This window comes from Scyliorhinus torazame, chromosome 15 (assembly GCF_047496885.1).
Source record: "Scyliorhinus torazame isolate Kashiwa2021f chromosome 15, sScyTor2.1, whole genome shotgun sequence".
Taxonomy (NCBI): Eukaryota; Metazoa; Chordata; class Chondrichthyes; order Carcharhiniformes; family Scyliorhinidae; genus Scyliorhinus; species Scyliorhinus torazame.
This window is the reverse complement of record NC_092721.1, coordinates 127,381,349-127,406,835: the sequence shown is the minus strand read 5'-3', so window position 1 is coordinate 127,406,835 and position 25,487 is coordinate 127,381,349. Positions and strand designations below refer to the sequence as shown.

The 25,487-nt window shown below is 51.8% G+C and overlaps 1 protein-coding gene across 1 annotated transcript in view; it reads right to left on the bottom strand.

Annotated features, from left to right (window-relative positions):
- The window catches only part of LOC140391806 (E3 ubiquitin-protein ligase SH3RF3-like), a 597,301-nt gene that overhangs the window by 82,833 nt on the left and 488,981 nt on the right, over positions 1-25,487 (bottom strand). Inside the window, exons 4-5 of the mRNA XM_072476706.1 lie at positions 19,309-19,662; positions 4,736-4,842 (exon numbers count right to left, since the gene is read on the bottom strand). Coding sequence (XP_072332807.1) covers positions 4,736-4,842; positions 19,309-19,662 — 461 coding nt within the window. The remainder of the gene's footprint in view (positions 1-4,735; positions 4,843-19,308; positions 19,663-25,487) is intronic.

The following is a 25,487-nucleotide window of genomic DNA, read 5'->3' as shown; positions in this document are numbered from 1 at the left end:
CGACGCCTTTGCTGAGCAGGAATTGACGCAGTTCGTCGCTCATAAAGGAGGACACCCTATCACTGTGAAAGTATGCGGGGAAACCGAACAGTGTAAAAATACCCTGGAGGGCCTTGATGACGGTGGTCGTGGTCATGTCCGGGCAGGGGATGGCGAATGGAAACCGGGAGTATTCGTCAATCACGTTCACGAAGTACGTGTTGCGGTCGGTGGAGGGGATGGGGCCCTTGAAATCCATGATGAGGCGTTCAAAGGGACGGGAAGCCTTTATCAGATGCGCTCTCTCTGGCCGGTAGAAGTGCGGTTTGCACTCCACGCAGATTCGGCAGTCCCTGGTGACTGTTCTGACCTTCTCGATGGAGTAGGGCAGGTTGCGGGTCTTAATGAAATGAAAGAAACGAGTGACCCCCGGGTGGCAGAGGTCCTCGTGGAGGGCTCGGCGGCGGTCCACTTGCGCGGTGGCACAAGTGCCACGGGACACGGCATCAGGAGGCTCGTTCAGCTTCCCGGGACGGTACAAGATATCGTAATTGTCGGTGGAGAGTTCTATCCTCCACCGCAAGATCTTGTCGTTCTTAATCTTGCCCCGCTGCGCATTATCGAACATGAAGGCCACCGACCGTTGGTCCGTGAGGAGAGTGAATCTCCTGCCGGCCAGGTAATGCCTCCAGTGTCGCACAGCTTCTACTATGGCCTGGGCCTCCTTTTCGACCGAGGAGTGGCGAATTTCGGAAGCATGGAGGGTGCGGGAGAAGAAAGCCACGGGTCTGCACGTTTGGTTGAGGGTGGCCACCAGAGCTACGTCGGACGCGTCGCTCTCGACCTGGAAGGGGAGGGACTCGTCGATGGCGCGCATCGTGGCTTTTGCGATGTCCGCTTTGATGCGGCAGAAGGACTTGCGGGGAAGGTTGTGGACTGTATCAGGGGTCGAGCCTTGTCTGCGTAATTAGGGACCCATTGTGCATAATAGCTAAAGAAGCCGAGGCAGCGCTTTAGGGCCTTGGGGCAGTGAGGGAGGGGGAACTCCATGAGGGGGCGCATGCGTTCAGGGTCAGGGCCTATGACTCCATTTCGCACTACGTAGCCTAGGATGGCTAGATGGTCAGTGCTAAACACACATTTATCCTTATTGTAGGTCAGATTAAAGATATTCGCGGTCTGGAGAAATTTTCGGAGGTTGGTGTCATGGTCCTGCTGGTCATGGCCGCAGATGGTGACGTTATCAAGATACGGGAACGTTGCGCGTAAGCTGTACCGGTCAACCATTTGGTCCATCTCACGTTGGAAGACCGAGACCCCGTTCGTGACACCGAAGGGAACCCTTAAAAAGTGATAGAGCCGCCCATCTGCTTCGAAGGTAGTGTACTTGAGGTCACCATGATGGAGGGGCAGCTGGTGGTAGGCAGACTTGAGATCCACCGTGGAGAAAACCTTGTACTGCGCAATCCTGTTTACCAGGTCGGCTATACGGGGGAAGAGGGTACACGTCCAGTTGCGTAAACCTGTTCATGGTCTGGCTATAGTCGATGACCATCCTATGTTTCTCCCCGGTCTTTACCACCACTATTTGAGCCCTCCAGGGCTGTTACTTGCTTCGATGACCCCTTCCTTCAACAGCCTTTGGACCTCGAACCTGATGAAGGTCCGGTCCTGGGCATTGTACCGTCTGCTCCTGGTGGCGACGGGTTTGCAATCCGGGGTGAGGTTCGCAAACAGGGAAGGCGGGTCGACCTTAAGGGTCACGAGGCCGCAGACAGTAAGGGGGGGTATAGGGCCGCCAAATTTAAAGGTCAGGCTTTGTAAGTGGCACTGGAAATCCAGCCCAAAAAGGGTGGCTGCGCAGAGGTGCGGCAGAACGTACAGGCAGAAATTGCGGAATTCCCTGCCTTGGACAGTGAGGTTCGCTAGGCAGAACCCCTTTATCTCCACTGCGTGTGGCCCGGTGGCCAGGGAGGTCCGTTGGTTTACGGGATGGGTGACAAGAGAACAGCGCCTTACCGTGTCGGGGTGGACAAAGCTTTCCGTGCTCCCGGAGTCGATCAGGCACGACGTCACGTGGTCGTTGATGGCGATCGTTGTGGTGGCTTTCGCTAGCGTCCGGGGCCTACTCTGGTTCAGGGTAACGGAGGCCAGCTGCAGCAAGGGGGAATTCCGGTCGGGCACCGTGGAGTCGGCTGTGCTGGGGGCTTGAGGCCCCATCCAAAATGGCGTCAGCCACGGGTCGCACATGGAGTCCGGGGATGCCGAAGATGGCGGCGGCGAGGGAAAAATGGCGGCGCCCACCCATCCAGCGTGGTGGCCGGGACACAAAATGGCCACGGCCATGGGTCGCACGTTGCCTGGGGATAGAAGGGCGGCGGTGGGCCTTGGACCTGAAAAAAAGGCTGCCGATAGTCACTGGAGACCGCTGCCACGGTGCGGGCCTGGCAGACCCCGACATAGTGGCCTTTCTTGCCGCACCCTTTGCAGGTGGCGGTGCGAGCCAGGCAGCGCGAGCGGGGATGATTCGCCTGGCCTGGCCGGCAGTGAAAACGGGCCACACAGGCCTGCGGGTTTAGCGGGAAAGTCTGGGGGGCTGCCACGACGAGGTGCCACGCAGCCCAGGGGGGCGCCGTGCGTCCGGGAGCAAAAACCAGTGCGTTTTTCTACGCAACGTCCATGGACCCTGCCAGGGCCCGTGCCTCAGTGAGGCCCAGTGTGTCCATTTCAAGGAGCCTTCTGCGGATGTCGGGGTAAGTTATACCTGCCACGAAAGCATCCTGAATTAAAAGTTCCGTGTGCTCGTTCCCCGTAACTGCTGGGCAGCCACAGTATCGGCCCAGCACTAGTAGTGCCCGATAGAAGTCTTCCAGTGCTTCTTCTGGGCTCTGCCTTCTATTTGCCAGCAGGTGATGGGCGTAGACCTGGTTCAGAGGACGGATGTAATGTCCTTCTAGCAGCTCCATAGCTGCAGCATAGTTCGCCGCCTCTTCGATCAGAGGGTAGATTGCAGGGCTGACCCGCGAGCGTAGAAGGTGCATTTTCTGCCTTTCCGTGGGGGTGTCGGCGGCCGTGTCGAGGTAGCCCTTAAAACACGCCAGCCAATGCTTGAAAATAGCAGCGGAGTTGTCTGCGTGGGGGATGAGCTGAAGGCACTCCAGCTTGATGCGGAGATCCATCCTTTCAGAAGTAATAGCTGATTAAATTGATGCACAATCAATTACTCTTGAGACAAGGTGAGTCATAACTAATAGGCTTTAATCAGCTAGAACTGTACCCAGCAGCTTTGATACAGAAAGTGAAGGCTGCTAGGATGGCATTGGTTCTTATACCCCGCCTCTCAGGGCGGTGCTATGTACGTTAGCCAATGGTAGACTCCTAGGTCTAGCCAATGGTCATCCACCTCTCTGGTACCGCAATACCTGGTATTACCACACCTTCCTTCACTGGGTCAAAATCCTGAAACTCCCTCCCTAAAAGCACCGTGGGTGTACTTACCCTACATGGAATGTAGCAGCTCAAGGAGCTGGCTCTCTACCATCTTCTCAAAGGCAATTAGGAATGGGCACTAAATGCTGGTCTGACCAGTGATGCTTACATTGCATAAACAATTAAAGTAATTCAGCTGAGCCGGAGTGGAGTTAGACAATGTTACAGAGATGGACTTGGCAGTCTTGGTGATGGAACGGATCTGTGGTCAGAAGTTTATTTCAGGGTCAAATAGTTACATTAGGTTGTGAACTGTCTGCAAAAGCAAATCTTATGGATGCTGGAGAGTTGAAATAAAAATATTGAATGCAGGAAGTGCTCAGCAGGCTACAGGAGCAGGCCAGGGCAGCATCTCTGGAGAGAGAATCAATTAACGTTTCTAGTCAAAGATCGTAAATCAAAACTGTGGCAGAGGATGAAGACAGTGGCTTTGATCTTTCTAAAATCTAGTTGGAATACCTTCTGTCCATTTATTGTATGTCGCACAAGCAGCCTGACAACTTAGAGAGATGGAGGGGTCAACAGAGGTGGTGATGAGGCAGAGCCGATTGTGTCAGCCTGCATATAGAACCTGATGCATTTCTGGATCGAGCAATACCAGATATAATGGTACGCCTGTAAGTCACTACCAGATTCTCAATGTCCCCAGAAGGAATTCCCTTTTAAGTGGTGTTAGACCGTTTTAAATTGATCCTAAATAGAACCTTTAGCTTCAATCATAAGGAAGTCAACAAACTGAAATTCACTCATTTATAATAACAGTACCCTAACTTCTCAATCTAACCACACCAATTCTCACTTCACTGAAGTTCAAACTTGGCAGCATAATTACACATCCACCAGAAATTCCTTTCAGGCTCTTTGGCCTAGCTATTACAATTTGGACAATTGCTGTCCTGCTTAACAAGGGTGGGAGGGTTTCGGAGAAAACTGGTGGACGACCTCATTTGGTCCACACCTGTGTGGTTTATCCCACCTGACCATGCATTGCAATCTTGTTAAGCGAGTACAAAGGAGTCAGGAGGGTGATACATGATGGCTGGAATTCTCCGTCCATTCACGCCGGCGTCGATTCTCCAGTCCCACTGCAGTGAATGGAGTTTTGGCTAAGCGCTAAATTGTCTGTTCTCGCTGGAAGAGCGAACTCGCAGCGGAGAATCCCAGCTGATAAACCCAATCCCCAATTCACAAGCGCACGTCACTCTCTTGCAAATTTTAAATTGTGCAATATCCAGACTACTGTGCTTTAATGTGAACGATCACTTACATATTGAGTGGTAGTTGTGTCTTTGATGCTGTTCCCTGGTCCCCTATGGTAGCTCCTGGTCTAGGTCCCACGGCACCAGCAGCTGTATTAGCATTAAGAGATGAAGCCTATGAAATATAAAAGACAGGGTGAACTTAGTACAAAAATTATTGATCAAATCTTTACTGTTCTGAGCTACTTCAATAACAACATACATTCATACAGCATCTTTAACATTACAAAATGTCTCAAGGTGCTTCATAGGACCATTATAGAACAAAGTGTGACACTGAGCCTCATTAGGCGATATTAGGTCAATTGACCATACATTTGATCAGAGAGGTAGAATTTAACAATGGAATGTTAAAGAAGAAGAGGAACCTATTTACAAGGGATGTGTGAGAAAGTGGAATTCACATCCAGGGTTAATGGTTGAAGCAGAAATTATATTAATATTCAAGGTTAGATTCGACAGGTGGATGTAGGAAAATGGATTGAAGGCAACATTCCTTTAATTTTCTTTTGATGAGTGCAGCCTATGAGTGTGCAGGCCCTTTAAATTTAATTGGATGGCCCTACACATGAAGTAACCTAAATGTTTTTTTTTTCCCGCGCGCGGGAAGAAAGGCGGGAAGGGGAACGAAGGAATGCATATTGATTGGGAGACTCCCACATGGGGAGGTCAATGGGACAGCGGGGGAAGCCGGGGTCAGCAGGCGTCAGCTGACTTACGGGAGTGACATGGGGGGAGCAAAAAAACTAGACGGGTCTAGCGGGGGGGGGGGGGGGGGAAGGGTTGCTGCTGCACTGGCCGAAAGGGAATGGGACACAGTGGTCGGGATGGGGGTCCCCCGTCTGGGGGACTGGAGGGTGAGGGAGGCGTGGACACGGGACTGGCCCAGAAAAGGAGATGGCTAGTCGGCGGGGAGGGGGTGGGGGGGTGAGAGCCCCTCCAATCCGGCTCATAACGTGGAATGTGAGGGGCCTGAATGGGCCGGTGAAGAGGGCTCGAGTGTTCGCGCACTTAAAGGGACTGAAGGCGGACGTGGTCATGCTCCAAGAGACACACCTGAAGGTGGCGGACCAGGTCAGGTTAAGAAAGGGATGGGTAGGACAGGTATTCCACTCGGGACTGGACGCGTAAAATAGAGGGGTGGCAATATTGGTGGGAAAGCGGGTGTAATTTGAGGCCAAGACTATTGTAGTGGACAATGGAGGGCGATATGTAATGGTGAGCGGTAGGCTGCAAGGGATGTGGGTGGTGTTGGTAAACGTATACGCCCCGAACTGGGATGATGCAGGATTCATGAAGCGCATGTTGGGGTGCATTCCGGACCTGGAGATAGGAGGCCTGATAATGGGAGGGGACTTCAATACAGTGTTGGATCCAGCACTGGACCGCTCCAAATCAAGGACTGGAAAGAGGCCGGAGGCGGCCAAGGTACTTAGGGGGTTTATGGATCAGATGGGGGGAGTGGACCCATGGCGGTTTGCAAGGCCGCAGGCCAGGGAATTTTCTTTCTACTCCCATGTACACAAAGCCTACTCCCGGAAAAATGTCTTTGTTCTGGGTAGGGCGCTCATCCCGAGGGTGGAGGGGACGGAGTATTCGGCCATAGCCGTTTCGGACCATGCCCCGCACTGGGTGGAACTGGAGCTGGGAGAGGAGAGGGACCAACGCCCGATGTGGCGGCTGGATGTGGGACTGCTGGCAGACGAGGTGGCGTGTGGGAAGGTGAGGGTGTGTATCGAAAGGTACTTGGAGGCCAACGACAACAGGGAGGTGCGGGTGGGGGTGGTATGGGAGGCATTGAAGGTGGTGATCAGGGGAGAGCTAATCTCCATTAGGGCTCATAGGGAGAAGACAGAGGGTATGGAAAGGGAGAGGTTAGTGGGGGAGATTTTGAGAGTGGACAGGAGATACGCAGAGGCCCCGGAGGAAAGATTACTTGGGGAAAGACGACGGCTCCAGACGGAGTTTGACCTGTTGACCACAGGGAAGGCGGAGGCACAGTGGAGGAAAGCGCAGGGGACCTAAGAGTATGGGGAAAAGGCTAGTCGGATGCTGGCACACCAGCTCCGTAAGAGGATGGCAGCGAGGGAAATAGGGGGAGTCAAAGATGGAAGGCGAGCCACGGTTCGGAGTGCGATGAAAATAAACAAGGTATTTAAGGCCTTTTATGAAGAGCTGTACAGATCCCAGCCCCCAGCGAGGGAAGAGGGGATGAGACGATTCCTAGATCAACTGAGATTCCCGAGGGTGGAGGAGCAAGAGGTGGCTGGTTTGGGGGCACCAATTGGGTTGGAGGAGCTGAGCAAGGGTTTGGGGAGTATGCAGGCGGGGAAGGCCCCGGGACCGGACGGATTCCCGGTGGAGTTCTACAGGAAGTACGTAGACCTGTTGGCCCCGCTACTGGTGAGGACCTTTAATGAGACAAGAGAGGAGGGGATCCTGCCCCCGACAATGTCGGAACCGACAATTTCTTTGATCCTAAAGCGGGACAAGGACCCACTGCAATGTGGATCGTACAGGCCGATCTCGCTCCTCAATGTGGATGCAAAGTTGCTGGCAAAAGTGCTGGCCAAGAGGATCGAGGACTGTGTCCCGGGGGTGATCCATGAAGATCAGATGGGATTCGTAAAGGGCAGGCAATTAAACACTAACGTGCGGCGGCTCTTAAACGTGATGATGATGCCATCGGAGGAGGGAGAGGCGGAGATAGTGGCAGCTATGGACGCGGAGAAGGCCTTTGATCGAGTAGAGTGAGAGTACCTCTGGGAGGTGCTGCGTAGGTTTGGGTTTGGGGGAGGGTTTATCAGTTGGGTTAAGCTCCTTTACAGAGCCCCGATGGCGAGTGTAGTGACGAACCGGCGGAGGTCGGAGTACTTTCGACTGTACCGAGGGACGAGGCAGGGGTGCCCCCTGTCCCCCCTGTTGTTCGCATTGGCAATCGAACCATTGGCCATGTCATTGAGGGAGTCATGGAGGGGGGTGGTCCGAGGGGGAGAAGAGCATCGGGTGTCGCTATATGCGGATGACCTGTTGCTGTACGTGGCGGATCCAATGGAGGGGATGGTGGAGGTCATGCATACTCTAAGGGAGTTTTGGGAGTTTTCGGGCAATAAGCTCAATGTAGGGAAGAGTGAGCTCTTTGTATTACAGGCGGGGGACCAAGAAAGAGGGATAGGGGACCTACCGCTGAGGAGGGCGGAGGGGAGCTTTCGGTATCTGGGGATCCAGATAGCCAGGAGTTGGGGGACTCTACATAAACTGAATCTGACGAGGTTGGTGGAGCAAATGGAGGAGGATTTCAAAAGATGGAACATGTTACCGCTCTCGCTGGCGGGTAGAGTGCAGTCGGTCAAAATGGTGGTCCTTCCGAGGTTTCTGTTTGTGTTTCAGTGCCTTCCCACCATGATCACTAAAGCCTTTTTTTAAAAATATTTTTATTAAGGTTTTTTAACAACACAACTTTTTCCCCTTACAAACAATCACCCCCCCCCACCCCGTAACAAAATAGTGCAAATTCTCCCTGAGCAAGATATATACATGGCAAGATGGTATATTTACATAGCTTTATCCACTGGCTCTTGGCCGCGTGTACCGTTCTCTCCCCCACCCTCCATGCTATCTCCCGCTCGTCCATCCCTTCAAACAGTCTCTCGTTTCACCCCCCCCAGGGTTGCTGCTGCTGCTGACGGCCTTCTTCTAACGCTCTGCGGGATATTCTAGGAACGGTTGCCACTGCCTGTAGAATCCCTGTGCAGACCCTCTCAAAACAAACTTAATTCTCTCCAATTTTATGAACCCCGCCATGTCGTTAATCCAGGCCTCCAGGCTAGGGGGCTTCGCCTCCTTCCACAATAGCAAGACCATTCGCCAGGCTACTAGGGACGCAAAGGCCAGAATTCCGGCCTCTTTCGCCTCCTGCACTCCCGGCTCATCCACCACTCCAAATATTGCTAGTCCCCAGCTTGGCTTGACCCGGACTTTCACCACCTGGGATATTACTCCCGCCACTCCTCTCCAGAACACCTCCAATGCCGGGCATGACCAAAAACATATGGACATGGTTCGCTGGGGTCCTGAACATCTTTCACATCTATCCTCCACCCCAAAGAACCTACTCAGCCTCGCCCTCGTCAGATGCGCTCTGTGAACCGCCTTAAATTGTGTCAGACTGAGCCTGGCACACGAGGAGGAGGTTATTAACCCTACCCAGGGCATCGGCCCATGGCCCTTCCTCAATCTCCTCCCCCAGCTCCTCCTCCCATTTACCTTTCAATTCTTCTACTAGCGCTTCCCCCTTCTTCTTTCATCTCTTGGTATATTTCCAACACCTTGCCCTCCCCCGACCCATACCCCCGAGATCACCCTATCTTGAACCTCTTGTGTGCCGGGAGCAACGGAAATACCCTCACCTGTCGCTTCACAAAAGCCCTCACCTGCATATATCTAAATGCATTTCCCGGGGGTAACTCAAATTTCTCCTCCAGTGCCCCCAGGCTCGCAAATGTCCCGTCAATGAACAGGTCCCCCATTCTTCTTATCCCCGCCCGATGCCAGCCTTGGAACCCCCCGTCCATCTTCCCCGGGACAAACCGGTGGTTACCCCTGATCAGGGACCACACCGATGCTCCCATTGCACCCCTGTGTCTTCTCCACTGGCCCCAGATCTTTAGTGTTGCTGCCACCACCGGGCTTGTGGTGTATTTTGTCGGCGAGAGCGGCAGCGGTGCCGTCACCAATGCCCCCAGGCTCGTTCCTTTACAGGACGCCATCTCCATCCTCTTCCATGCCGCCCCCTCTCCCTCCATAACCCACTTACGGACCATCGCCACATTTGCTGCCCAGTAGTAACTCTCTAGGTTTGGCAAGGCCAACCTCCTCGGTCCCTGTTGCGTTCCAAGAACCCTCTCCTAACCCTCGGGGTCTTATTGCCCACACATACCCCATGATACTCCTACCTACTCTCTTGAAAAAGCCCTTGGTGATCACGATGGGGAGGCACTGAAACACGAACAAAAACCTCGGAAGGACCACCATTTTGACCGACTGCACCCAACCCGCCAACGAGAGTGGGAGCATGTCCCATCTTTAAAATCCTCCTCCATTTGCTCCACCACCCTCGTCAAGTTCAGTTTATGTAGGGCCCCCCAACTTCTGGCTATCTGGATCCCCAGATACCGAAAACTCCTCTCCGCCCTCCTCAGCGGTAGGTCCCCTGTCCCTCCTTCTTGGTCCCCTGCCTGTAATACAAAAAGCTCACTCTTCTCTACATTAAGCTTGTAGCCCGAGAACTCTCCAAACTCCTTCAGAGTCTGCACGACCTCCACCATCCCCTCCATTGGGTCCGCCACGTATAGCAGCAGGTCATCCGCATATAGCGATACCCGATGCTCCTCTCCCCCGCGGACTATCCCCCTCCATTTCTGAGACTCCCTAAGTGATATGGCCAAGGGTTCGATCACCAATGCAAAAAAGAGGGGGGACAGGGGGCACCCCTGTCTCGTCCCTCGGTACAGCGAATGTACTCCGACCTCCGCCGGTTTGTCACTACGCTCGCCACCGGGGTGCTGTAAAGGAGCTTAACCCATCTAATAAACCCTCCCCCCGAACCCAAACCTGCGCAATACCTCCCAGAGGTACTCCCACTCTACTCGGTCAAAGGCTTTTTCCGCGTCCTTAGCTGCCACTATCTCCGCCTCTCCCTCCTCCGATGTCATCGTTATCACGTTTAAGAGCCGCCGCACATTGGTATTTAACTGCCTGCCCTTTACGAATCCCGTTTGGTCTTCATGACTCACCCCCAGGACACAGTCCTCAATCCTAGTGGCCAGTACCTTCGCCAATAGCTTAGCATCCACATTGAGGAGCGAAATCGGCTGTACGATCCACATTGCTGTGGATCCTTGTCTCGCTTTAGAATCAGGGAGATTGTCGCCTCCGACATTGTCTGGTGCAGGGTTCCCTCCTCTCTTGCCTCGTTGAAGGTCCTCACTAGTAGCGGGGCCAGCAGGTCCACATATTTTTTATAGAATTCACCGGGAACCCGTCCGCCCCGGGGCCTTTCCCCGCCTGCATGCTCCCCAAACTTTACTCAACTCCTCCAACCCAATTGGTGCCCCCAAACCAACCGCCTCCTGCTCCTCCACCCTCGGGAACCCCAGCTGGTCCAGGAATCGCCTCATCCCCCCTTCCCCCCCTGGGGGCTGGGATCTGTGCTGCTCTTCATAGAAGTCCTTAAATACCTTATTTATTTCCCTTGCCCCTCGAACCGTGGCTCCCCTTCCATCTTTGATTCCCCCTATTTCCCTCGCTGCCGCTCTCTTACGGAGCTGGTGCGCCAGCATCCGACTAGCCTTTTCCCCGTACTCGTAAGTCGCCCTTGCGCCTTCCTCCACTGTGCCTCTGCCTTGCCCGTGGTCAGCAGGTCAAACTCCGTCTGGAGCCGTCGCCTTTCCCCAAGTAATCTTTCCTCCGGGGCCTCTGCGTATCTCCTGTCCACCCGCAAGATCTCCCCCACTAGCCTCTCCCTTTCCATTCCTCTATCTTCTCCCTATGAGCCCTGATGGAGATCAGCTCTCCCCTGATCACCGCCTTCAACGCCTTCCATACCACCCCCACTCGCACCTCCCCGTTGTCGTTGGCCCTCCAAGTACTTTTCAATACAGCCCCTCACCTTCCCACACACCACCTCATCAGCCAGCAATCCCACATCAGCCGCCACAGCGGGCGTTGGTCCCTCTCCTCTCCCAGCTCCAGTTCCACCCAGTGCGGGGCATGGTCCGAAACGGCTATGGCCGATTGCTCCGTCCCCCCCACTCTCGGGATGAGCGCCCTGCCCAGAACAAAGAAATCTATCCGGGAGTAAGCCTTATGCACGTGGGATAAAAAAGAAAATTCCCTGGCCTGCGGTCTTGCAAACCTCCATGGGTCCACTCCCCCATCTGATCCATAAACCCCCTAAGTACCTTGGCCGCCGCCGGCCTCCTTCCCGTCCTTGATCTAGAGCGGTCCAGTGCTGGGTCCAGCACCGTATTGAAATCCCCTCCCATTATTAGTCCTCCTACCTCCAGGTCCGGAATGCGCCCCAACATGCGCTTCATGAATCCAGCATCATCCCAGTTTGGGGCGTATACATTTACCAACACCACCCACGTCCCTTGCAACCTACCACTCACCATCACATATCTCCCTCCATTATCCGCTACGATAGTCTTGGCCTCAAATGACACATGCTTTCCCACCAGAATTGGCCACCCCTCTATTTTTTGCGTCCAATCCCGAGTGAAATACCTGTCCTACCCATCCCTTTCTTAACCTGACCTGGTCCGCCACCTTCAGGTGTGTCTCTTGGAGCATGGCCACATCTGCCTTCAGTCCCTTCAAGTGCGCGAACACTCGAGCCCGCTTCACCGGCCCATTCAGGCCCCACACGTTCCACGTTATCAGCCAGATTGGAGGGACTCTCACCCCCCCCCACCCCCCCCCCCCCCCCCCCCACCCCCCCCACCCCCCCCGCCGACTAGCCATCTCCTTTTCTGGGCCAGTCCCTTGTCCGCGTCTCCCTCACTCTCCAGTCCCCCAGCTGGGGGACCCCGGCCCCAGCCACCTCTTCTGTGTCCCGTTCTCTTTCGGCCAGTGCAGCAGCAACCCTTCCCCCCCCCCCTTCCCCCCCCTCCCTCCTCTCCCCTCCCCTCCCCCCCCCCCCCCCCCCCCCCCGCTAGATCCCCGTCTAGCTTTTTTGCTCCCCCATGTCCCTCCCTTAAGTCAGCTGACATCTGCTGACCCCGGCTTCCCCCGCTATCCCTTTAACCCCCTGTTTGGGAATCTCCCAATCAATGTACAGTCCTTTGTTCCCCTTCCCGCCTTTTTTTGCCACGCGCGGGAAGACAACCCCGCCTGCCCCGCCTCCCATGGTGCAGCTCCTGTCATGGCCTTGTCCCTCTCCCCCAGCCCATATATCCTTTCCTGCGCGTGGTTGACCCTTATGTGTAACCCACAGTCGCGCTGGCTGCAACATTCCAAATTTCACTCCTTTCCGATGCAGCACCGCTTTGGCCCGGTTGAAACCCGCTCTCCGCTTAGCGACCTCCGCGCTCCAGTCCGGGTATATTCTAATCTCCGCATTGTCCCACTTGCTGCTCCGTTCCTTCTTGGCCCATTTCAGGACCCTCTCTCTGTCCGTAAACCGGTGAAATCTCACCACCATCGCCCTTGGCGGCTCTTTTGTCTTGGGCTTCCTCGCTAGCACTCGGTGCGCCCCATCCAGCTCCAGCAATCTCGGGGGGGCCTCCGCACCCATCAGCATCCCGATCATTGTGCCCACATATGCCGCGGCATCGGCCCCCTCCACTCCTTCTGGGAGACCCAGGATCCTCAAGTTGTTTCTCCTTGATCTGTTCGCCAGGTCTTCGAGTCTTCCCGCCCACGTCCTGTGCAGCGCCTCATGCCGCTCCATTCTCTCTCCGCCAGGCCCACGAGCTCGTCGTCGTTCTCACTCACTTTTTCCTGGATCTCCTGAATCTTCACCTCTTGGGCTTTCTGGGTTGCTCCAAGTTTTTCCACCATTGCCAGTATAGGCGCCACCATCTCCTTACGCAGCTCCTCGAAGCAGCACTTGATGAACTCTTTCATCTCCTCTCTGTCCATGGGCGCCGCCATTTTGTTTTTTTCTTCTTTCTTCTCCCGCTGCTCCAGGGCCGCTTTCCTCGCCGTTTCACTGCGGGTCCGGTCCATGCAGGGCTGTAGGGGACTTCCTCGTTCTTCCCCACGGGTTGATTTTTTTTTTAAAGGTCCGTTGGGGCTCCGTTAGCGGGCCCAAAAGTCCGTTCCTGCGGGAGCTGCCGACTCGCGCGACTTAGCTCCGCATCGCCGCGACCCGGAAATCCCTAAAGCCTTTTTAAGAGAGTAGGTAGGAGTATTATGGGGTTTGTGTGGGCGAATAAGACCCTGAGAGTAAGGAGAGGGTTCCTGGAACGCAGTAGGGACAGAGGAGGGTTGGCGCTGCCAAACCTGGGGAGCTACTACTGGGCAGCAAATATGGCGATGATCCACAAGTGGGTTATAGAATCATAGAAGTTTACAGCATGGAAACAGGCCCTTCGGCCCAACCAGTCCATGCCGCCCAGTTTTTACCATTAAGCTAGTCCCAGTTGCCCGCACTTGGCCATAACCCTCTATACCCATCTTACCCATGTAACTATCTAAATGTTTTTTAAAAGACACAATTGTACCCGCCTCTACTACTACCTCTGGCAGCCCATTCCAGACACTCACTACCCTCTGAGTGAAGAAATTGCCCCTCTGGGCCCTTCTGAATCTCTCCCCTCTCACCTTAAACCTATGCCCTCTAGTTTTAGACTCCCCTACCTTTGGGAAAAGATGTTGACTATCTACCTTATCTATGCCCCTCATTATTTTATAGACCTCGATAAGATCACCCCTAAGCCTCCTACGCTCCAGGGAAAAAAGTTATGGAGTGGGAGGGGGCGGCATGGGAAAGGATGGAGATGGCGTCCTGTAAAGGACGAGCTTGGGGGCGTTGGTGACGGCACCGCTGCCCGCTCTTGCCAACAAAGTATACCACGAGCCCGGTGGTGGCGCCAACGCTAAGGATCTGGGCCAGTGGAGACGGCACCGGGGTGCAATGGGAGCATCGGTGTGGTCCCCGATCAGGGGTAACCACCGGTTTGTCCCGGGGAAGATGGACGGGGGGTTCCAGAGCTGGCATCGGGCAGGGATTGGAAGAATGGGGGACCTGTTCATCGACGGACGTTTGCGAGCCTAGGGGCACTGGAGGAGAAGTTTGAGTTACCCCCGGGAAATGCTTTAGATATATGCAGGTGAGGGCTTTTGTGAGGCGACAGGTGAGGGAATTCCCGTTGCTCCCGGCACAAGAAGTTCAAGATAGGGTGATCTCGGGGGTATGGGTCGGGGAGGGCAAGGTGTCGGAAATACACCAAGAGATGAAAGAAGAGGGGGAAGCGCTAGTAGAAGAGTTGAAGGGTAAATGGGAGGAGGAGCTGGGGAGGAGATCGAGGAAGGCCTGTGGTTGATGCCCTAGGTAGGGTTAATTCCTCCTCCTCGTGTGCCAGGCTCAGCTTGATACAATTTAAGGTGGTTCACAGAGCGCACTTGACGGGGGCGAGGTTGAGTAGGTTCTTTGGGGTAGAGGACAGATGTGGAAGGTGCTCAGGGAGCCCAGCGAACCATGTCCATATGTTTTGGTCATGCCGGCACTGGAGGGGTCTGGAGAGGAGTGGCGGGAGCAATATCTCAGGTGGTGAAAGTCCGGGTCAAGCCAAGCTGGGGGCTAGCAATATTTGGAGTAGTGGACGAGCCGGGAGTGCAGGAGGCGAAAGAGGCCGGCATTCTGGCTTTGCGTCCCTAGTAACCCGGCGAAGGATCTTGCTAATGTGGAAGGAGGCGAAGCCCCCCAGCGTGGAGGCCTGGATAAATGATATGGCTGGATACATAAAGTTGGAGAGGATTAAGTTCGCCTTGAGAGGGTCTGCGCAGGGGTTCTACAGGCGGTGGCAACCGTTCTAGACTATCTCGCGGAGCGTTAGAGGAAGGTCGGTCAGCAGCAGCAGCAACCTTGGGGGGGGGGGGGGGGGGGGGCGGGGGGGCGGGGGGGGGGTGACGGGGGGGCGGACGTCCTGGGGGGGGGGAAGGGGGACTGCCTGGGAGGGTGGATGAGCAAGAGATAACATGAAGGGTTGGGGAAACTGGCACATATGGGAGAGAGCCAGTGTACAAAGCTGTGTAAATATATCATTTTGCCATGTATATATCTTGCTCTTCGTGATTTCTCGTTCTTTTTGTTACGGGGCGGGGGGGGGGGGTTCGATTCCTGGCTTGGGTCACTGTCTGCCGCACGGCCAGAGGCCCTCGGCAGTCCATCAGGGTTATCGGAGGTGTTGGGGCAGACGGGCAGGGACAAGAGTTGGCCCCGGAAAAGGTACACATGATTGAGGGGTTGGTATGGTGGTGCCGCACGTGGTTGCCGTCCGACTACCACCCTCAAGTGCCTCCCCCTCACCATTCCATGGCAGCCCCCCCTGCGGAGGGTCCCCATCCCCTCATCTCTGGCAGGGAAGGCTGTGCAATCAGTCTCCTCCTCTCCCCCCCCCCCCCCACCTCACACGATCAGCATCGCCGCCATCAGGCCCACCTCCAAAGTGGGCGACTCTACACTGTTGGGCTGCCAAAGGCCCTCCCCCCTTCAGCCCCAGCTGGCAGTGCGAAGCTGATGTCCAGCCATGCCCCTGACCACCCAGGGGCTACAATGGCTTCCAAGCTGCCTGGTGTGATCAACACGTCGGGTCTTCGATTTTAGAGACCTGTAATAATTACCGCCAGCTTCACATTACACTGGCGGGTGGGAAATTACAGAGGCTGGGAGAATTCAGCTTAAAGCTGATTCTGCATATTTAAATTAGAATTCACACACTCACTGGATGGGAACCAGCTTATGTCTGCTGGGAGGGCTGGGAACATTGGGGACTGTTTGGCGCCCATCGCAAATCCTGTTTCAAGGCTCTCCCGGTATTTTCCGGACATAACAGGATTTGCGCCAGGCACAACGCAGCCGGAAAATCACCCCCAATATTTCCTGGTTTCTCAACTTTCAAAAAATATTTTACTTCTTTTATTTTCCTACCAAAGTGGATAACTTCGCACTTTGTCACATTATGTTTTTCGTCTGCCAAGTTCTTGCCCACTCATCTAACTTGTCTATATCCCTCTGCAGCCTCTTTTGTGTCCTCCTCACTGCTTACTTCCCACTAAATTTATATTGTGAGCAAATTTGACTACATTACATTTCTTCCCTCATCTAAGTCATTGATATAGACTGTAAATAGGAGGGCAAATACTTGTCCTTGGGGTATCCTACTAGCCTGCCACCTGTTTATTCCTACTCTGGGCGGGATTTTCCAGCCGCGCCCGCCTGGCGACTGGACATTCCCGCACGAGGTCAACAGACCTTTACATGACCCTCATCTCACCCGTGGTAACTTGCGCCAGGCACAGCCGAATAATCCAGCCCGCTGTGTTTTCTATTCATAAATTTTCAATCCAAACTTAAAATATTAACCCCAATCACATGAGCCTTAATCTTATATAATAACCTTTGATTAGTGTCAGCCATGATTGAATGGCGGCGCAAACTCGATGGGCCAAGTGGCCTAATTCTGCTCCTATGTCTTATGGTCTTATGGCACTTTATTGAATATTTTTTTGAAAATCCAAATAATAACATTCACTACTTCTCCCTTATCCATTCTTCTAGTTACTTGCTCAAAAACACGAACAGATCTGTCATTTCATGAATTTGTCTTGATCCTGCTGAATCATATTATGATTTTCCAATTGCCCTTCTATCATGTCCCGAATAACGAACATAACATTTTCCTACCACTGATAACAGGCTCCCTACGGCCAAACCAGTCTGAAAACTACTGATGTCAGGCTAACTGGCCTATATAGTTCTCTCTTTCTTCTCTCCCTTCCTTCTTGAAAAGCAGTGTTACTTTTGTTATCTTCTAATCCACGTTCCTTGAATCTAGGGAATTCTGGAAGATCAAAAGCACTGCATTCATTGTCGCTGGAGCCATCCTTTCTAAAGCCCTTTGTTGTAAGTCACCCGGGTATCATTTAGGCCTGAGATGAAGAAACTCTCGGGCGGGATTCTCCGTAGTCTGACGCCGAAATCGGGATCGGCAATCGTATGGAGAATGCCTTCCGATGGCGGATCTGGAGCCGACGCGGTTTGACGCCTGATGACGATGCTCCGCCCCTTCCAAATCGGGACACAAGCATCGTCAGGCCATTGGCGTGTCTTCAGCCAGCCAAACAGCGATGCTCTGCCCCCGATGGGCAGAGTTCCCGACGGCGCGGTCCACGTGTGGTCCCAGCAGTCGGGAACCCGGCATGCTGGCTGCGGACAGTATCCAGCACCGCCACACTCATCGGGGATCCGTGCCACTGGCCGGGGCACTTCTGCTAGGGCTGGGGGTGGAGGTGGGGGGTGGGCTGCGGGGTCGGAGTGGGCGGTTAAGGTTCCAACATGGCTGGCGCCATGTTTTCCGGTACGACCGGTTCAGACCGTCAGCCCTGTGTGGCCCGTGACCCGGCGATGCTCCGGCCGTTTTTCGCGCGATCCGCGGGTGGTTCACGTGGCGCCGGTACCGGAATCAGTGAAGGGTTCGCGCCGATTTTCTCATCGTGATCCTCCATTGGTGCTGGTACTTAGCCACTGGAATGGAGAATTCCGCCCCTCTTCTCTCAAAGGGTTGTGAATCTTTGGAATTCTCTATTGCAATCGTTCAATATATTCAAGATACATCTCGCTAAACTTTTGGGTGCTCTGGGAATTAAGGGATATGGAGGTATTGCGGGAAGGTGGAGTTAAGGCAGAAGAATAACCATGATGGTTGAATGGCTCCCTTCAGTGCTGTAACAATCCTGTGATGATCTTTTTGAATGGCGGAACAGGCTCTAAGTGACAAATGGCTTATTCTTGCTCCTATTTCTGATGTTCTTATGTATTTAATGGCTACAGATCAGTCTTATAAAATGTTACATCATTCCATGGGAGGAATATGAGCACAAGTTGCAGATCACAGGAGACAGGAACAAATCTATTTTACTAAGCACATGCAATGCAGAACAGAGGAGCTTGAAATTGGTAATATATATAGGTATTAATATAGGTATTGTTAGCTGTATTTATAATAGAGAAGAGTAACTCTGTTAAAACAGTGGATAACACCACCAACACTCATTTCAGGTTGTATATTCCTGGACATAAGCATTTAGAAAATATAGAAAATGCCTCGCTAAATTGGACTTTTAATCATATTTTAAAACTGCATTCATTGAAGTGAAGGATGTCAGTAATGGAGCAGTGAGCATTCACAAGTAAGTTGTGGAGTAAATCTTTCTCCACATTATTCTGATAATTTTAGTCAAGTCCTGAAAAGAGCATTTATTCTATCACAGGCATGACATTTGCTACTTTCTATTGCAATTGTTATTGTGATCACTCGGAGACTATCAGTTAATTCTACATTCTATGCAATTTTATGCAGCAGGCTTCTTGAGGGGTTTTTGTTCTACATTCTGTTTCATTCAGTTTGGGAAATCTATGAAACTTTACTGATAGGGTTTCCAGCTCTGGTCAAAAGTCTTCCTGGAGATATCATCACATAAGCTCCCACCTTGAACCACCCCAACCTGCCTTTGTCTCCAATAAGCAATAAATGAAAATATTTTTATAAAATGAAAACAAATGCACATTTAATTCAATACTCTGTTAATTTCTTCTCCCAGATCGCTCGCAGCAGAATCTTTATTCCTGTAGACTCTGGGAGAGGTGGCAAACCCAGTCACTGATAGAGAGACCTACCCCCCGACCCCCCCCCCCCACCCCCCCCCAATCGCCATCCAGCTTCTTCCTAATTTCTATGAGTAGATCTCCAGAATGTAAGAGACTTCAAACTGAGGAGTTTACAAAGACAATTTCACCTCCTTAGAAGGTATGACCTTGAATATATACTAGTATGCTTTTCTCAGGTTATTTTACCTGGGAAGGCGCACTAGATGATAGGTGTGGCACTTCTCCAATCCTGACAACTGCTCTGGGATCACTGGAACTGATGAGAACTGGTGCACTGATTTCCATCGAGTGCCTGTTGTTGACGGCTTGGGAAGACTTGTGTGACATGCTGAACGAAGTGAAGGAATGCCGTTTCTTGGCATTTTTCTTGCCGTCAATACGTCTGTGTACAGCGCTGGCAGCTCCGCCGCTATTTACAGGAGAACCAGGTGCCGGGCTGACTCCTGCATTGGTGGCAACTGTTGGAGCTGCATCAACGTTCTGTGCAGCTGGCAGGCACTGTTTATCCATCTCAATGAGCTGTTTTGCAGTCGAATTAAGCTGCGGATAAAAATAAACAAAAGTAATTCAAGATCATTAAATATATTGTTAAGAAGTCGCTCTGAAGAAGAGTCATGCAGACTTGAAGCATCAACACATTCGCTCTCCACAGATGCTGCCAGACCTGCTGAGTTTTCCAGCACTTTCCTTTTTTCCCCGGATTTCCAGCATCCGCAGTATTTTCACTTTTCTGTAAGAGGTCAGTGTTCTTCTTCATTAGTCACATGTGTTTGAAGCAAAGGTTGTTAAGTTACAGGGTCATGGTGCAAATAAAGGGAAATGGGACGAGTCTTCGCTTGCTCTGGCAAAAAAACAACACAATTGGGATGATTTAAACCCCCCCCCCAAAAAAAGAGTGGGGTTGGGTCGGCTGAGAAGCTTTTTAAATTTCAAACCCCGTCACTTCTGGTTTTAATGAAGGCGGGACCTGGGGTGTGTCATGTGAGAGTACCTTTAAGAAATGGGGGTTTATGAATGGGTGTGTATATAAATATCTGTAGTGAGAGTACCTTTAAGAAATGAATGTTTACTACTGCAGTGATGTCAGAGTGTGGGTGGAGCTGGGCAGTATCTTAGATTTTTACTTTCGCTTTAGGCTTTTTGCTGCAGGGTGGGTTTGGTTTCATTTTAATTTTGGAGAAGCTGAAATCATAGCAGGATGTGCGTGAATCTCTGCAAGCTTATGAATGTTCATTTGCTGATTTCAACGTGGTAACTGCTCTCAATAGCGAATTTAAACCTGATCTTTGTGTTAAAAGGGTCTTTTGTCTGCTGAATGTTGTTTGGGAATTTAGTAAGGATTACTTAGTGTTGTATTCTTTGGGGGTTGTATTTGAATTGATGGTTGCTAAGATGTTCACTGTGTGTTTTAAAAAAGGTTAACTTGAGTTCATAGAATAAACATTGTTTTGCTTGAAAAAATACGTTTCCATTTCTGCTGTACCACACCTGTAGAGTGGGCCGTGTGCTCTCCATACCACAATCTATTAAAAGTTGTGGGTCAGGTGAACTCCATGATACACTTTGGGGTTCTCTAAACCCTGGCCCATAACAGGTGGGTAACCAATCTTTTCTCAGGAAGAAGATTGGTTTGTAGAACATTTTAAGGAGACCTCAATTTTCACATGCTTTTCATATTTAACTAATGTTGTTGCGTTTTCCACACCTCAGATACCCTGCAAGATCAAAAGGATTCAAGGAGGGCTCCATCTCTCATTTCACACACTGCTTTTCCAACATCCAGTACTGGATGAGCAGAAATTTCCTCCAACAAAATAGTGGGTGGCCCTGAAGCGCAGGGTGAGGTAAGTGCTGATTAACAACTTACTTACCTTGCAGGTCAGCTGTTTAGTTCGGGAGTGAGAGAGAGCCGGGACCTTAGAAACAGCGCGGGAATTTGAAAAAGCGCGGGAGCTGCGAGGCAGAGGGGACCGTTTAAAAGGTCGCTGCCTGGGTGAGGTAAGTACTGATTAACAACTACTTACCTTGCAGGTCAGCTGTTTAGTTCGGGAGTGAGAGAGAGCCGGGACCTTAGAAACAGCGCGGGAATTTGAAAAAGCGCGGGAGCTGCGAGGCAGAGGGGACCGTTTAAAAGGTCGCTGCCTGGGTGAGGTAAGTACTGATTAACAACTACTTACCTTGCAGGTCAGCTGTTTAGTTCGGGAGTGAGAGAGAGCCGGGACCTTAGAAACAGCGCGGGAATTTGAAAAAGCGCGGGAGCTGCGAGGCAGAGGGGACCGTTTAAAAGGTCGCTGCCTGGGTGAGGTAAGTACTGATTAACAACTTACTTACCTTGCAGGTCAGCTGTTTAGTTCGGGAGTGAGAGAGAGCCGGGACCTTAGAAACAGCGCGGGAATTTGAAAAAGCGCGGGAGCTGCGAGGCAGAGGGGACCGTTTAAAAGGTCGCTGCCTGGGTGAGGTAAGTACTGATTAACAACTTACTTACCTTGCAGGTCAGCTGTTTAGTTCGGGAGAGAGAGAGAGCCGGGACCTTAGAAACAGCGCGGGAATTTGAAAAAGCGCGGGAGCTGCGAGGCAGAGGGGACCGTTTAAAAGGTCGCTGCCTGGGTGAGGTAAGTACTGATTAACAACTTACTTACCTTGCAGGTCAGCTGTTTAGTTCGGGAGTGAGAGAGAGCCGGGACCTTAGAAACAGCGCGGGAATTTGAAAAAGCGCGGGAGCTGCGAGGCAGAGGGGACCGTTTAAAAGGTCGCTGCCTGGGTGAGGTAAGTACTGATTAACAACTTACTTACCTTGCAGGTCAGCTGTTTAGTTCGGGAGAGAGAGAGAGCCGGGACCTTAGAAACAGCGCGGGAATTTGAAAAAGCGCGGGAGCTGCGAGGCAGAGGGGACCGTTTAAAAGGTCGCTGCCTGGGTGAGGTAAGTACTGATTAACAACTTACTTACCTTGCAGGCCCAGTCGATTTCAGCAGGAGCGGAGCAGGCTAGTCCATTTCAGCGGGGGCAGTGCGGAAGTGATTTCTGGGAGGTAAGTCTCTCCTTTAAATTTTTTTTTTTTAAATTTTAGTATTTAAGGTGGGAACAGGAAGTCGACCCGCGGACTTCTGGGAAGACCCTCACCAATAAATTCTGGTGGAGAGGAAACCCGAGACACTACACGTGTAGTGTCTCCCACCCGCCCTCCTCCTCTAACCTAATAATAAAACCCTTTGGTGTGAGGTAAGTACCATATTTTATTATTGGTATTAATATTATTTTTTTTTAAATAAAAAATTTAATTTAGTTGTTAGCCAGATTTTGGTAGAAAGTTAGAGGGATGGCAGGGAAGGGAGTGCAATGTTCCTCCTGCAGGATGTTTGAGGTGAGGGATGCCGTTAGTGTCCCTGCTGATTTTACCTGCAGGAAGTGCTGCCATCTCCAGCTCTTCCAAGACCGAGTTAGGGAACTGGAGCTGGAGTTGGAAGAACTTCAGATCATTCGGGAGGCAGAGGGGGTCATAGATAGCAGCTTCAGGGAATTAGTTACACCAAAGATTGGAGATAGATGGGTAACTGTAAGAGGGACTGGGAAAAAGCAGTCAGTGCAGGGATCCCCTGCGGTCGTTCCCCTGAGAAACAAGTATACCGCTTTGGATACTTGTGGGGGGGGGGGGCTTACCAGGGGTAAGCCATGGGGTACGGGCCTCTGGCACGGAGTCTGTCCCTGTTGCTCAGAAGGGAAGGGGGGAGAGGAGCAGAGCATTAGTAATTGGGGACTCGATAGTCAGGGGCACAGATAGGAGATTTTGTGGGAGCGTGAGAGACTCACGTTTGGTATGTTGCCTCCCAGGTGCAAGGGTACATGATGTCTCGGATCGTGTTTTCCGGGTCCTTAAGGGGGAGGGGGAGCAGCCCCAAGTCGTGGTCCACATTGGCACTAACGACATAGGTAGGAAAGGGGATAAGGATGTCAGGCAGGCTTTCAGGGAGCTAGGATGGAAGCTCAGAACTAGAACAAACAGAGTTGTTATCTCTGGGTTGTTGCCCGTGCCACGTGATAGTGAGATGAGGAATAGGGAGAGAGAGCAATTAAACACGTGGCTACAGGGATGGTGCAGGCGGGAGGGATTCAGATTTCTGGATAACTGGGGCTCTTTCTGGGGAAGGTGGGACCTCTACAGACAGGATGGTCTACATCTGAACCTGAGGGGCACAAATATCCTGGGGGGGAGATTTGTTAATGCTCTTTGGGGGGGGTTTAAACTAATGCAGCAGGGGCATGAGAACCTGGATTGTAGTTTTAGGGTAAGGGAGAATGAGAGTATAGAGGTCAGGAGCTCAGATTTGACGTCGCAGGAGGGGGCCAGTGTTCAGGTAGGTGGTTTGAAGTGTGTCTACTTCAATGCCAGGAGTATAAGAAATAAGGTAGGGGAACTGGCAGCATGGGTTGGTACCTGGGACTTCGATGTTGTGGCCATTTCGGAGACATGGATAGAGCAGGGACAGGAATGGATGTTGCAGGTTCCGGGGTTTAGGTGTTTTAGTAAGCTCAGAGAAGGAGGCAAAAGAGGGGGAGGTGTGGCGCTGCTAGTCAAGAGCAGTATTACGGTGGCAGAGAGGATGCTAGATGGGGACTCATCTTCCGAGGTAGTATGGGCTGAGGTTAGAAACATGAAAGGAGAGGTCACACTGTTGGGAGTCTTCTATAGGCCTCCAAATAGTTCTAGGGATGTAGAGGAAAGGATGGCGAGGATGATCCTGGATAAGAGCGAAAGTAACAGGGTAGTTATTATGGGAGACTTTAACTTTCCAAATATTGACTGGAAAAGATATAGTTCGAGTACATTAGATGGGTCGTTTTTTGTACAGTGTGTGCAGGAGGGTTTCCTGACACAGTTTGTTGACAGGCCAACAAGAGGCGAGGCCACATTGGATTTGGTTTTGGGTAATGAACCAGGCCAGGTGTTGGATTTGGAGGTAGGTGAGCACTTTGGGGACAGTGACCACAATTCGGTGACGTTAACGTTTAGGTTGGAAAGGGATAAGTATACACCGCAGGGCAAGAGTTATAGCTGGGGGAAGGGAAATTATGATGCCATTAGACGTGGCTTGGGGGGATAAGGTGGAGAAGTAGGCTGCAAGTGTTGGACTCGCTGGATAAGTGGAGCTTGTTCAAGGATCAGCTACTGCGTGTTCTTGATAAGTATGTACCGGTCAGGCAGGGAGGAAGGTGCCGAGCGAGGGAACCGTGGTTTACCAAAGAAGTGGAATCTCTTGTTAAGAGGAAGAAGGAGGCCTATGTGAAGATGAGGTGTGAAGTTTCAGTTGGGGCGATGGGTAGTTACAAGGTAGCGAGGAAGGATCTAAAGAGAGAGCTAAGACAAGCAAGGAGGGGACATGAGAAGTATTTGGCAGGAAGGATCAAGGAAAACCCAAAAGCTTTCTATAGGTATGTCAGGAATAAGCGAATGACTAGGGAAAGAGTAGGACCAGTCAAGGACAGGAATGGGAAGTTGTGTGTAGAGTCTGAAGAGATAGGCGAGATACTAAATGAATATTTTTCGTCAGTATTCACTCAGGAAAAAGATAATGTTGTGGAGGAGAATGCTGAGCTCCAGGTAAATAGATTAGATGGCATTGAGGTACGTAGGGAAGAGGTGTTGGCAATTCTGGACAGGCTGAAAATAGATAAGTCCCCGGGACCTGATGGGATTTATCCTAGGATTCTCTGGGAGGCCAGGGAAGAGATTGCTGGACCATTGGCTTTGATTTTTATGTCATCATTGGCTACAGGAATAGTGCCAGAGGACTGGAGGATAGCAAATGTGGTCCCTTTGTTCAAAAAGGGGAGCAGAGACAACCCCGGCAACTATAGACCGGTGAGCCTCACGTCTGTAGTGGGTAAAGTCTTGGAGGGGATTATAAGAGACAAGATTTATAATCATCTAGATAGGAATAATATGATCAGGGATAGTCAGCATGGCTTTGTGAAGGGTAGGTCATGCCTCACAAACCTTATTGAGTTCTTTGAGAAGGTGACTGAACAGGTAGACGAGGGTAGAGCAGTTGATGTGGTGTATATGGATTTCAGCAAAGCGTTTGATAAGGTTCCCCACGGTCGGCTATTGCAGAAAATACGGAGGCTGGGGATTGAGGGTGATTTAGAGATGTGAATCAGAAATTGGCTCGCTGAAAGAAGACAGAGGGTTGATGGGAAATGTTCAGAATGGAGTTCAGTCACAAGTGGAGTACCACAAGGATCTGTTCTGGGGCCGTTGCTGTTTGTCATTTTTATCAATGACCTAGAGGAAGGCGCAGAAGGGTGGGTGAGTAAATTTGCAGACGATACTAAAGTCGGTGGTGTTGTCGATAGTGTGGAAGGATGT